Here is a 14,337-nt window from a genome sequence, read left to right as displayed (position 1 = left end):
TCCAAGAAAATGCAATCCACCCACCCCTCTCTCTCTTGTCTTACTGCTGTCACCATGTCATAGAACTCCAGTAGGTTTGTGACACAAGATTTCCCATCCCTGAAACCATGTTGGCTGCTGTTGATGAGATCATTCCTTTCTAGGTGTTCCACCACTCTTCTCCTGATAATCTTCTCCATGACTTTGCATACTATGCATGTTAGTGACACTGGTCTGTAGTTTAGTGCTTCATGTCTGTCTCCTTTTTTAAAGATTGGGACTACATTTGCTGTCTTCCATGCCTCAGGTAATCTTCCTGTTTCGATAGATGTATTGAATATTGTTGTTAGGGGTACACATAGTGCCTCTGCTCCCTCTCTCAGGACTCATGGAGAGATGTTATCTGGTCTCACTGCCTTTGAGGTATATAGCTCACTCAGAAGCCTCTTCACTTCTTCCTCAGTTGTGTGTACTGTGTCCAGCACTTGGTGGTGTGCCCCACCTCTCCGTCTTTCTGGAGCCCCTTCTGTCTCCTCTGTGAACACTTCTTTAAATCTCTTGTTGAGTTCCTCACATACTTCACGGCCATTTCTTGTTGTCTCTCCTCCTTCCTTCCTTAGCCTGATTACCTGGTCCTTGACTGTTGTTTTCCTCCTGATGTGGCTGTATAACAGCTTCGGGTCAGATTTGGCTTTCGCTGCTATGTCATTTTCATATTGTCATTGGGCCTCCCTTCTTATCTGTGCATATTCATTTCTAGCTCTATGACTGCTCTCCTTATTCTCCTGGGTCCTTTGCCTTCTATATTTCTTCTATTCCCAAGCACACTTGGTTTTTGCCTCCCTGCACCTTTGGGTGAACCATGGGCTCATCCTGGCTTTTTCATTAATCCTGTTACCCTTGGGTACAAACCTCTCTTCAGTACCACCTCCATCATCTTAGCCCTCCATGTATCTTGGTCCCCATGTGGCTCCAAGTTCTCCCAATCAATCTCCTTGTGTGTGCGTGCATGTGTGTGTGTGTGTGTGTGTGTGTGTGTGTGTGTGTGTGTGTGTGTGTGTGTGTGTGTGTGTGTGTGTGTGTGTGTGTGTGTGTGTGTGTGTGTATGTGTGTGTGTATGTGTGTATGTATGTATGTGTGTATGTATGTGTGTGTGTGTGTGTGTGTGTGTGTGTGTGTGTATGTGTGTATGTGTGTATGTGTGTGTGTGTGTGTGTGTGTGTGTGTGTGTGTGTGTGTGTGTGTGTGTGTGTGTGTGTGTGTACTCACCTAGTTGTACTCACCTAGTTGAGGTTGCAGGGTTCGAGTCCAAGCTCCTGGCCCTGCCTCTTCACTGGTCGCTACTAGGTCACTCTCCCTGAACCATGAGCTTTATCGTACCTCTGCTTAAAGCTATGTATGGATCCTGACTCCACTACATCGCTTCCCAATCTATTCCACTTCCTGACTACTCTGTGGCTGAAGAAATACTTCCTAACATCCCTGTGATTCATCTGTGTCTTCAACTTCCAACTGTGTCCCCTTGTTACTGTGTCCAGTCTCTGGAACATCCTGTCTTTGTCCACCTTGTCAATTCCTCTCAGTATTTTGTAAGTCTTTATCATGTCCCACCTATCTCTCCTGTCCTCCAGTGTCATCAGGTTGATTTCCCTTAACCTCTCCTCATAGGACATACCTCTTAGCTCTGGGACTAGTCTTGTTGCAAACCTTTGCACTTTCTCTAGTTTCTTTACATGCTTGGCTAGGTGTGGGTTCCAAACTGGTGCCGCATACTCCAATATGGGCCTAACATACACGGTGTACAGGGTCCTGAACGATTCCTTATTAAGATGGCTATGTCATTTTCATATTGTCATTGGGCCTCCCTTCTTATCTGTGCATATTCATTTCTAGCTCTACGACTGCTCTCCTTATTCTCCTGGGTCCTTTGCCTTCTATATTTCTTCTATTCCCTAGCACACTTGGTTTTTGCCTCCCTGCACCTTTGGGTGAACCATGGGCTCATCCTGGCTTTTTCATTAATCCTGTTACCCTTGGGTACAAACCTCTCTTCAGCCTCCTTGCACATTGTTGCTACATATTCCATCATCTCATTAACTGGCTTCCCTGCCAGTTCTCTGTCCCACTGAACCCCGTTCAGGAAGTTCCTCATTCCTGTGTAGTCCCCTTTCTTGTAGTTTGGCTTCATTCGTCCTGGCCTTCCAGCTTCCCCCTCCACTTGTAGCTCTACTGTGTATTCGAAGCTTAAAACCACATGATCACTGGCCCCAAGGGGTCTTTCATATGTGATGTCCTCAATATCTGCACTACTCAAGGTGAATAGTAGATCCAGTCTTGCTGGTTAATCCTTCCTCTCTCTCTTGTAGTGTCCCTTACGTGTTAGTACATGAAGTTTTCCAGTACCACCTCCATCATCTTAGCCCTCCATGTATCTTGGTCCCCATGTGGCTCCAAGTTCTCCCAATCGATCTCCTTGTGTGTGCATGCGTGTGTGTGTGTGTGTGTGTGTGTGTGTGTGTGTGTGTGTGTGTGTGTGTGTGTGTGTGTGTGTGTGTGTGTGTGTGTGTGTGTGTGTGTGTATGTGTGTGTATGTGTGTGTATATGTGTGTATATGTGTGTATGTGTGTGTGTGTGTATGTGTGTGTGTGTGTATGTGTGTGTGTGTGTGTGTGTGTATGTGTGTGTGTGGGTGTATGTGTGTGTGTGTGTATGTGTGTGTGGGTCTATGTGTGTGTGGGTCTATGTGTGTGTGGTTCTATGTGTGTGTGGGTCTATGCGTGGGTGTGAATGTGTGGGTGTGAATATGTGCATGTGGAACAATATGAGTGGGTTTATTGAATATATGAAAAGTAGTGAGTAGGAGTGTACTCACCTCACTTAGTTGTACTTACCTAGTTGTGGTTGCAGGGTTCGAGTCACAGCTCCTAGGGCGTGTGAATGTGGTGCAGTTTGTGTGTTACACGTTGTCTGCTGTGCTCATCTGACCTGCTCTTACCCACAACCCCCTACTAGTTTATGCCTTCTATGTTTATCCTTCTTCCAAGTCTAAAATACACCTGTCTGCCTACCCTGGCTCTGTTTTAAATTACCAATTACTATTCGTGATTTAGTGCTTATTATCCTATTCTTTTGTCATACAGAGAGGGTGGACTGTTCATAAATCAGCTGGTATTACATGGAAACCAACATCTGACTCCCCGAACACCACACATAGGTGAAATACTTGCGATGCAGCCTGCAGATTGTCCAGCTTGTTGTGATGTTCTGGCATATCTCCACCTCCTTTTTTTCTCTATATATAATCCTATTTACTGTGCTTCTTTCGCTGGTCATACACAGAGTCACTTTATCTTCCTTGAGTGGCACACATGGCAACAACGCCTGTGCCACACTAGGCCTGCCATCTCTGACTTTCACTGCCAGTATCACTCTCAAGTTCACTTATAAAATTGAGGCTCTCCCCATTTATGTGGCTCAGGGCAACTCGTAAACCATTTCAAGGGTTGTTCACTACCCTGACACAATTAATGATTCCTGCAGTAACCTTGGGTAGCCCTCAAACACACTTATATCCACAGAGCATTAAAGTTGTGACTCGTGCACACGGTATCCCTGTGTGTGAGTTAGTGAGTTAGTGAGTGTATGAGTATCTTCACTATTGCCACCATCATCATCATCTCTTCCATCATGTACTCACATTACCTTGACAACGACACATTATTGGCCTTGTAAGGAGAGAACGATGTCGCCAGCGACACTGCGGTGGACTCTGAGTCGGGTGGCGGCGGCAGTGGCACCACCTTGTGCGACACCATCGGCGATGACTGGAGGTATACAACATCCACCTCGGTGCTGGCCAGCTCGCCGGAGTCAGAATCCAGCGATTCCCCTGCAAACATCAACACTCGTAAACCAAATCGTTAATTCAAACATTCTAAAACATGGTGCGGAACATCACAATATTTGAAATTTTATTTTCAAAACATTCTGAAAAAGATATATACAAACTTTGAAAAATGCACAGTACTGCACAGTTCTCTGGCCAACTTGCAACAGAAACAAAACTATTGAATACTAGAAAGATTAAACAGATCTGGAGAATATAAAGAGGAGCTTTATAACACACTGCATATGGAGGAGCTTATAAGAGCTGACTATAATAATAATAATATTTAACCAATCAGGTCCCATGGACTTTTTTTGGCAGATATTTAATACATATTTAAACATGCAATAAGACCAGCCAAAAGACCCGCATTCTGGAAAGAGACCAAACGACCAATTTTCAGTCCACCGCAGACCAGTCAGGACACAAGTGACCCAATGATGGTTAACGATAGTTCGAAACATCACCATACACGACCTCCGGAATGACTCCTTGCCAGGTAATTCTTCCACAGCACTGTGACTTTTTTTTTGTTTATTTTCTGAGATACAAGAACAAAAGTTTCAAAAACTCTGTTAATATAAGTTTAGTGTTAATAAAAGATTGGTTGTTTATAGTTGATAGGGGATTTTTAGATCGTTGTTAATGAAATTATAACTGGAAAAATGATAACTCTTATAACAGTAAAAATTATTACTGGTAATATAATTACTGATTATAATTATTATTATCACTTACGAGTTTAATCCGTTCCATGACCTTGCTTGCATCTGGATTTGCTCATTTGCATAGTCAATTTTCCTCAATTAAATTAATTGAATGGAATTAATTCATTCCAGTGGCATTCCAAGCACGAGAAAATACTTCAATAATTTCCCTAATATCAACTCTATGGCTTATTTATCAAAATTCATGTAATATGACATAATAAATTATATTAATAGCATAGAAACATGATAAATACACTAGAATGAATAAAATACATGTCATTACATATGTGGCTAGTGGTGGTGACAGCAGCCATTGTTGTTGTTGAGGTTTATAGGGCCACCACAGTGGCCATTCCTGCTCCTGAATACATGTGTAGAGAACCTAGGATAACCCCAAAAAAGTCAGACAGTGACCTATAAGTGCTACACTCTTAATGCTACACTTAATTGCTACACTCTTAATGCTACACTTAATTGCTACACTTAATTGCTGCACTTAATTGCTGCACTTAATTACTACACTCTTAATGCTACACTTAATAGCTACACTCTTAATACTACACCTAACTGCTACACTCCTAATGCTACACTTAATTGCTACACTCTTAATGCTACACTTTGCCACTGCTGCTTCATGATGTCTGCCACTGCTACCTCATAATGTCTGCCACTGCTGCTTCATGATGTCTGCCACTGCTGTTCATGTTGTTTGCCACTGCTGTTTCATGTTGTCTGCCACTACTACATCATGATGTCTGCCACTACTACTTCATGATGTCTGCCACTGCTGCTTCATGTCTGCCACTGCTGCTTCATGTTATTTGCCACTGCTGCTTCATGCTGTCTGCCACTACTACCTCATGATGTCTGCCACTACTGCTTCATGATGTCTGCCACTACTACTTCATGATGTCTGCCACTGCTGCTTCATGATGTCTGCCACTGCTGTTCATGTTGTTTGCCACTGCTGTTTCATGTTGTCTGCCACTACTACCTCATGATGTCTGCCACTACTGCTTCATGTTGTCTGCCACTACTACTTCATGATGTCTGCCACTGCTGCTTCATGTCTGCCACTGCTGCTTCATGTTATTTGCCACTGCTGCTTCATGCTGTCTGCCACTACTACCTCATGATGTCTGCCACTACTGCTTCATGATGTCTGCCACTACTACTTCATGATGTCTGCCACTGCTGCTTCATGATGTCTGCCACTGCTGCTTCATGTCTGCCACTGCTGCTTCACATTGTCTGCCACTACTACCTCATGATGTCTGCCACAACTGCTTCATGTTGTCTGCCACGGCTGCTTCATGATGTCTGCCACTGCTGCTTCATGTTGTTTCTCACTGCCATTTCATGTCTGCCACTGCTACCTCATGATGTCTGTTCCCTCTTTTGCTAGGGTGTTGAAGAGCTTTCCAGTATGTGAAGGTAGAAGGAATATCGCCAAAGAATCGAACATTTCTGCTACTTTGAGCTCAATTTCTAGGTCCAGTGGAACCTCAAAAATCGAACATATCACATATCGAACGTTTCGAAAACAAGACCATTTTTTCGGACAAACTGTGTCCCTATTATTGAACGCGCCCCTAATTTCGGACCGCCGGGTACGAGACCTGTCTGCCGGCCCGCTCTGTCCACGTCCCCGCGCAGGTGCTGTGAGCAGTCTAGCTTTGTTTATGCTTGAGTGAACACTAACCTGCGCTCTCATTCACACATTTTACGATTATTTCGTTGTGTTTAGTGCTTGTGGGACTGTGAAATAAGCTGCCATGGGCCCAAAGAAACTTGCTAGTGGTACCCCTGTGGTAAAGAAAGTGAGAAACACTGTAGATGTGAAGAAGGAAATAATACAGAAGTATGAGAGTGGTGTGAGACTTGCTGAGCTTGCCAGGATGTATGGGAAAAACAAGTCGACCATCGGTTCTATCCTGGCAAAGAAAGAACAAATCAAGGAAGCTGATGTTGCAAAAGGTGTTAATATGCTAACCAAAAAAAAGACAACAAATAGTTGAAGAGGTTGAGAAGTTGTTGCTGGAGTGGATCAAGGATAAAGAGCTTGCAGGTGATAGTGTTTCAGAGACGATTATTTGCGAAAAGGCAAGGAAGTTGCATGCCGATCTGGTACAGAAAACTCCTGGAACCAGTGATGATAGTGAATTTAAGGCCAGCATAGGCTGGTTTGACAGATTTAAGAAGCATAGTGGCATACACAATGTTGTAAGACATGGTGAGATAGCCAGTTCAGACAAACGGGCAGCTGAGAAGTTTGTACAGGAGTTTAAGGGGTACATAGACAGTGAAGAATTCAAACCTGAACAAGTGTTTAATTGTGACGAAACAGGTTTGTTTTGGAAGAAAATGCCAAAAAGGACCTTCATCACACATGAGGAAAAGGCACTGCCAGGACACAAGCCTATGAAAGACAGGCTTACTCTTTTGTTCTGTGCTAATGCTAGTGGTGATTTTAAAGTGAAGCCTTTACTTGTGTATCATTCAGAAAATCCCAGAGTGTTTAAGAAAAGCAATGTCTTTAAGAACAAGTTATGTGTCTTGTGGAAAGCTAATCATAAGGCATAGGTCACAAGACAAATTTTCAAAGAGTGGGTCTATGAAGTGTTTGACCCCAGTGTGAAAAAATACCTCCAGGAAAAGAAATTGCCACTCAAGTGCCTCCTGTTAATGGACAATGCTCCTGCTCATCCTCCAAACTTATTAGACCTCTTGTCTAAGGACTTCAGTTTTATAAAAGTGAAGTTCTTGCCTCCTAACACCACTCCTCTCCTCCAGCCCATGGACCAGCAGGTCATTTCTAACTTCAAAAAAACTCTACACAAAAGCAGTGTCTGAAAAGTGCTTTGAAGTGACCACAGACACTAAGTTGACCCTAAGAGAGCTCTGGAGGAATCACTTCAACATCTACAGCTCCATAAGCCTTATAGGTAAGGCTTGGGAGGGAGTGACTTCCAGGACTTTGAACTCTGCTTGGAGACAATTGTGGCCAGATTGTGTCCAAAAGAGGGATTTTGAAGGGTTTGAGGCTGACTCTGACCCAGCTCACCCTCTGCCTATTGTGGACTCTATTGTGGCATTGGGGAACACCCTGGGGTTGGAGGTGAGTGGTGAGGATGTGGAAGAGTTGGTGGAGGACCACAGGGAAGAGCTACCACTGAAGAGCTGCAAGAGCTTCATCTGCAGCTGAGAAACTTGCTTCAGAGGAGGAGGAAGAGGGAGTGGATGAGGTGCCATCTTCAAAGATTAAGGAGATTTGTGTCAAGTGGAATGATGTCCAAATGTTTGTGCAGAAGTACCACCCTGAGCAAGCTGAAACAAGCCATCTTTGCAACAAGTTCAGTGACAGAACCATGTCCCATTTTAGGGAAATGTTAAAGAGGCACCAGAAACAGAGGACTGTAGACAGTTATTTTGTGAGACAGGGGTCCAGTGACTCTCAAGCTGGTCCTAGTGGCATTAAAAGACAGAGAAGGGAAGTAACCCCAGAGAGGGCTTTACCTGAAGTCCTCATGGAGGGGGATTCTCCTTCCAAACACTAACCCCAACTCCCTCTCTCCTCCTCCCTATCTTCCAGATGCCATCACCAATCTTCAATAAAGGTAAGTAAAAATGTTATTTTATATGTATTACTATACATAATTAAAAACTATAGTATTTATTGTATGCAAAACTGTAATTAATCTCTATAAAATGTATTTTTTGTGTGAATATTTTTGGGTTTCTGGAATGGATTAATTGTATTTCCATTATTTCTTATGGGAAATATTGCTTCGAATTTCAGACTTTTCGAAATTAGAACTAGCTCCTGGAACGGATTAAGTTCGATTTTTGAGGTTCCACTCTACTTTTCATCATGAAACCAATCAAAATCATATCTATTTCTGTAGTATATCTTCCATTCTATTAAATGAGACCAAAAAAACGAGAATACATGAATAAAAGCCATACAAAAATATACCGCTAAGGGGAGGCTAATGGCTGAGAAGTGAACTCTGTTATTTATGGTCCAATTGCTTTCATTTTTGGTGTACGCTAAGGAGCATCTTTCCATCATACATTGCCCAAGTTTCAATAAGATAGCCCAACAAACAACTGAGATCCAATTCCCTTTGATATACCTTTCAAGAGTTTCGAGAGAGTATCTGCTCTCTGAGCCTGGCCATGGGCCAGGCTCGTCTGGTGCTTGCCTGGTCAACCAGGCTGTTGCTGCTGGAGGTGAGGCCCACTACCCCACATATCCATCACAGCCTGGTTGATCTGGCACCTGGTGAAGATACTTGTCCGGTTTCCTCTCGAAAGCTTCTACACTTGTTCCAGCAGTGTTTCTGATATCTTCTGGTAAGATGCTGAAAAGTCTGGGACCCCAGATGTTGATACAGTGTTCCCTTATTGTCCCCACTGCACCCCTGCTCCTCACTGGGTTCATTTTACACTTCCTCCCATATCTCCCACTCCAGTATGTTGTTATGGCAGTGTGCAGATTTGGGACCAAGCCCTCGAGTACCTTCCAGGTACAGTGGTTCCTCAATAATCGTCCGGCTCAAAAGTCGTCCATTTTGGAAATAGTCCCGTTATTTTATCTAAACATTGGCTCGCAAATGGTCCGTTAATTGTCCTTCGTCCGGGACGCGTACTCACGCTCTGAGCCGCCTGGGCCTGCCTTCCCAGCCAGTGTGCCATTGTTTACCAGTGAGCGACGGTCCCCACACTTGCTCCTACAAAATATTTCATAATATTCCATTGATTTTAGTGCTTGCAAGTGCTAAATAAGCTACCATGGCTCCAAAGAAAGCTTCTAGTGCCAGCCCTTTGGTAAAGAATGTGAGAAACACATATAATTTATGAAAAAGTTTGTAGAAAAATATAAAGAGTGGTAGAGTGGAAGCAGTTGTGATAGTGGTTGATGGTGGTAGAGGGTGGAAGTGATGGTGGTAGAAGGTGGTAGTGATGGTGGTAGCAATTGTAATAGTGGTAGAAGGTGGTAGTGATGGTGGTAGCAGTTGTAATAGTGGTAGAAGGTGGTAGTGATGGTGGTAGAGGGTGCCTTCTTTAGTGATTCAGCGATTCTACCAACTCCTCCAATGTTGTTGGAGTTATATAGGGCTACAGAAAACACAGGCGCCTCAGCGGCTGCTTCACCACCATTATGGACGGCTTACTCTCAGTAGCCCTTATGTACCCAACAACAACACAACACAACACCTCTCGTGACATACGTAATGACTTATTTTATTCATTCTAGAGTATATTCCATGTTTCTATGTTATTAACATTGTTTATTATGTCATATTAGTTGAATTGTGATAGATAAATAAGCCGGAGAGTTGATATTAGTGTCATATTCTCCAACAATAAACTTGCCATCCCTCCCTCACACAAACAAGTCTTCAATAAGAACATAAGAAAAGAGGAACACTGCAACAGGTCTGCTGGCCCATACTAGGCCAGTCCTTCACAAATCCAACCCACTAACAGAACAAATGCTACCCAAGCAATAAGCTCAGGTGCAGGTCCGACTCAAATCCAACCCCTCTCACTCATGTATTTATCCAACCTAAATTTGAAACTACCCAATGTTTTAGCTTCGATCACCCTACTGGGTTAGGTGCCTGTCCAGCGTGCTTCGTTTTGCTCCATGTTTTCTCGTGTTTTCACGGTCGCTCTTACATGCTAGAACTTTAATTTGTCCCATCAATCCTATACGATACATCCCTCTAGCGCTTGGAACCAATCTTGGGCAGAAAATATTATATACTGAGTCAAAAAAGGAGGATTAGTGTGCACTACCTAGCAGAGTTTACTGCCAGAGGGGAATCATAGGCCTAGTGTGCAGTGTGCAAAATAATAATAACAGAACTTTTCTTTGTCAGAGGAAAGAAAGTCTCCCTGGTAATATTGTGTATACATAGTGTATAGTGTATACTACAGTGGCACCCTAGTACAGTGGACCCCCGGTTTATGATCAGCTCCCAATGCGACCAATTATGTAAGTGTATTTATGTAAGTGCGTTTATATGTGTATGTTTGGGGGTCTGAAATGGACTAATCTAATTCACAATATTCCTTATGGGAACAAATTCGGTCAGTACTGGCACCTGAACATACTTCTGGAATGAAATAATATCGTAAACCGGGGGTCCACTGTATATAGATAATAAATGCTAAAGTGTCATTTAAAACAGGTGTAATTCAAACTGAAGTGATAAGCCTAAAGAGGTGGGTGCCAGAAGTTGCCAGAAACTTACCATACAGGTCAGCCATATAATCTAGTGATACCAGTGAATAGGAGAATTCAGTGTTGTAGTAGCAACTAACCAGTAATATAATGGTACTTAGTGGAGTGGAGTGACTTTCATTAGTTTCTTCCTCTTTTCTTGAAATACCAGACGTATACAGTGAAATTCACATAACCTGAATAACTGAATAATTGTATCTCATAAATTGTATCTCATATATGTATCTCATTATTGTATCTCATAAATGTCAACCTGTGACCCAATCAAACTTTGTTACTATTTAACTTCATTACCTAACAGAATACTCCATTCTACTGATTACACAGCAACACAGTAAATGACCATATGACCTGTCTTTGTAATACTCATTTGTACTAAATTATTATCTGTTTTACAATAATTTTTGTACCACTTAATATATCATTGCTTAGTTAATCTTAAGTTAATTTTAAGCCTGCCCATAATGCTATGCATTCAAGTGGCTTTGGCATGCTGCATTTAACTGTATTCTTTTGTACTTCACTGCATCATGTTCAAACTAATAAATAAATAAATAAATAAGTTACCAGCGGTCGCAATATACACAACGAGAAGCAAATATTACTACAGAAAAAGCGTCTTTCCTCCAAAAATTCCACCAGTCAACTATAGTGATAATATAGCATTTGTTGTGGTGGAGACGGAAAAAACCTAGAAAAGCTAGATACAGCAATCGATAAACAAGGGTTGAGGCTCGACCCTTCATCATTGTAGGAGCTGCCAGCAATCACCGGTTCTTCAACACGCAAGTTATACTTTTGTATCAATCAAATCACATATTACTCGGTTAAATAATTTCCAGTAGATCCTTCATGTGTTAGCCCAAATCACCGACAAGTATGTTTTAAATAAGTGACCCTGATCAGATCCGACTGGTTCCGAACCCTTGACTGGTCTGAACCCTTGACTGGTCCAAACCCTTGACCGGTTTCAAACGGATTTGTTGGACAATAAAGCAGACTGTAAACAGATGGGGTTTTAGGCGCCCTTATCATACACAAACAATAAATATAAAACAAACGTACTCCGGTAAGCTGTATTAATATGCAAGTACAGTTACAAATAGCTAGAGCTTCACTTTAAGCAGGTTATTAGTAGAATATTCAAGAGGTTACTAGTAGAATTACAGTAAATCAACCATTCAATCACATTATGAAGCTCTGTGAAGTCTGCAGTCAATCAAACAAACGGGCTTCCACATGGATAAATTGTCATTTTTGTGGAAATTGGTGTCACACCTCTTGTGCAGATATCCAAGAACTAGCTACAAGCAGTATTAAATCAGGGAAGTGTTTTTGGGTATGCCCAAATGAGATAAATCTGTGGACTAAAATCACATTGGTATTGAAAGAGGATAACATCAAAGAAGCCTTCATAGAAAACCTGGAAGCATTCTACAACAGATGGGAAAATAAAAAATCCGGGCTGGATGGTATCACCCTTGATGCTGGCCATGTATTTAGAAACTGTAAGGCTGGAGGTGTTGCCCGGGTAGTCAGTAAATGTGGAGCTGATAGTGCTGTCCTGGTAGACAGTAATGGTGAAGCTGGAGATGCTGTCCTGGGAGACAGTAATGGTGAAGCTGGAGATTTTGTCCAGGTAGTCAGGAAATATATGCAGGAGGGAATGCATATAAATGACCTCATGGGAGACAGGAGCTGTAGTGGGGAAACAAGTGTAGTCAAGGACAAGAAAAAACCAATATTACAAACTAGTAATACAACAGGAAATAGCAAACATGAGGACTCCACTAGCAATAGTGAGGATATATTACCAAAAGCAACTGGTGAGAGCTCCATTGTTGGTGCTAGTAAGGATAGGAATAAGACAGGTAAACATGCACCAACAGGGAATACAGTCACAGAAACCCAAGGCAAACGGAAACCAAGCCTGTGCACATACTATGCACTTGGCATCTGCAGGCATGGGAAATCTGGAAAAACAGATGGGACGTGCAACTATGACCACCCTAGAATATGCCGTGCCCATATGACAACAGGAAAATGCAAACTCCCTTCCTGTAAGCTTTTTCACCCTGAAATGTGTCCCTCTTCAGTACAGGAAAGACTGTGCTATAACTTAAATTGCCAGACACACCATCTAAAGGGGACAAAAAGATACAAAACATCCAGGCCATGGGAAAACCTGGGTAGCCACAGCCACTCAAGAGGGAGAGGTTTTTTAGTGCCAGGAAGAAAAAAAAACTGGCAGGAAGTGGCGAAAATCGTATACCAAATCCAGTCATTCCTGGAGTGGAACCACAGTCGATGGCCTCCACTCCAAACCAACAGATACAGATACTAATGCCGAAAAAAAAGAGTCCCCCCACAGTACCAACAATACCACCAGTCCAATGACATTCTTCTTTGCAAATATACAGGGTCTAAAGCCAGCAACGAACAACAAAATACCTTTCATCCATGGACTGCTTGCCGAGGCAAATGCAAAGTTCGCGGCTTTCACAGAGACCCACATAAGGATCACTTGGACAACGAAATATGGATCCCAGGTTACAACCTATACAGATGTGACAGAGTGAACAGGCAAAAGGGGAGGGGGGGGGGTTGGCCTGTACATCGCAGAGTTACTTGTTTGCACAGAACTGCTTAATAGCTCAAATGATGTAGTGGAAGTTTTAGTAGTAAAGATCGAGAACCAAAACCTAGTCATTGTGGTAGTCTACAAGCCTCCGGATGCAACGTCCCAGCAATTCCAGAAACAGCTGTTAACAATTGACCACTGTCTGGAAAATCTGCCAGCTCCTGCCCCCAACATCTTGCTCCAGGGGGATTTCAACTTAAGGCACCTAAAATGGAGCAATATAGCAAATAATGTTGTTGCAGTGATAACACCAGGAGGCAGCTCTGACGAGAACTCACACACACACAAGCTTTTAAATCTCTGCACAAAATTCAATTTAAACCAGCAAATAATAGAGCCTACTAGACTGGAGAATACATTAGACCTCATCTTCACTAACAATGATGATCTGATACGAAATGTCACCATATCAAAAACAATATACAGGTCTCCCTCAACATTCGCGAGGGTTAGGGGATCAAGAGCCTCGCGAATGTTGAAAAACCGTGAATGTTTGGTGCCCCAGTGTATTGTAGGGAAATATATTACAATACTGCTTCCTTAACTTGTTGAACCATGAATAATCATAAAATACATGAAAACGTCATAAATTGTACTAAATATATACATGTTATGCTTTAATAACGTATGTTATTTATAACATGTATGTTAATAACATGTATGTTATTAAATACCACAGACTCCACCACTGCGAGTCCCTACTACCCTCCCTCCGACCCCCTGGAACTGGCAGCCAGCCCTCCCACCACTCAGTGTGGTGAGTGTTTTGTTTGTTCATTATTTGCTATTAAACTACAGAATAAATAATGTAAACCCATTCATGACTGCATATTGGAATGGTTATTAGGAAAGGTATTAGACGGTGACA

General features: G+C 42.4%; 1 protein-coding gene across 1 annotated transcript in view; it reads right to left on the bottom strand.

Annotated features, from left to right (window-relative positions):
* The window catches only part of Arms (Ankyrin repeat-rich membrane spanning), a 707,292-nt gene that overhangs the window by 64,935 nt on the left and 628,020 nt on the right, over nucleotides 1-14,337 (bottom strand). The window contains exon 27 of the mRNA XM_070095086.1: nucleotides 3,682-3,868. Within this exon, the coding sequence (XP_069951187.1) occupies nucleotides 3,682-3,868 (187 nt within the window). The remainder of the gene's footprint in view (nucleotides 1-3,681; nucleotides 3,869-14,337) is intronic.

Source organism: Cherax quadricarinatus, chromosome 49, assembly GCF_038502225.1.
Source record: "Cherax quadricarinatus isolate ZL_2023a chromosome 49, ASM3850222v1, whole genome shotgun sequence".
Classification (NCBI taxonomy): domain Eukaryota; kingdom Metazoa; phylum Arthropoda; class Malacostraca; order Decapoda; family Parastacidae; genus Cherax; species Cherax quadricarinatus.
Note: the sequence above shows the minus strand (reverse complement) of the source record. Positions and strands in the feature narration are given on the sequence as shown.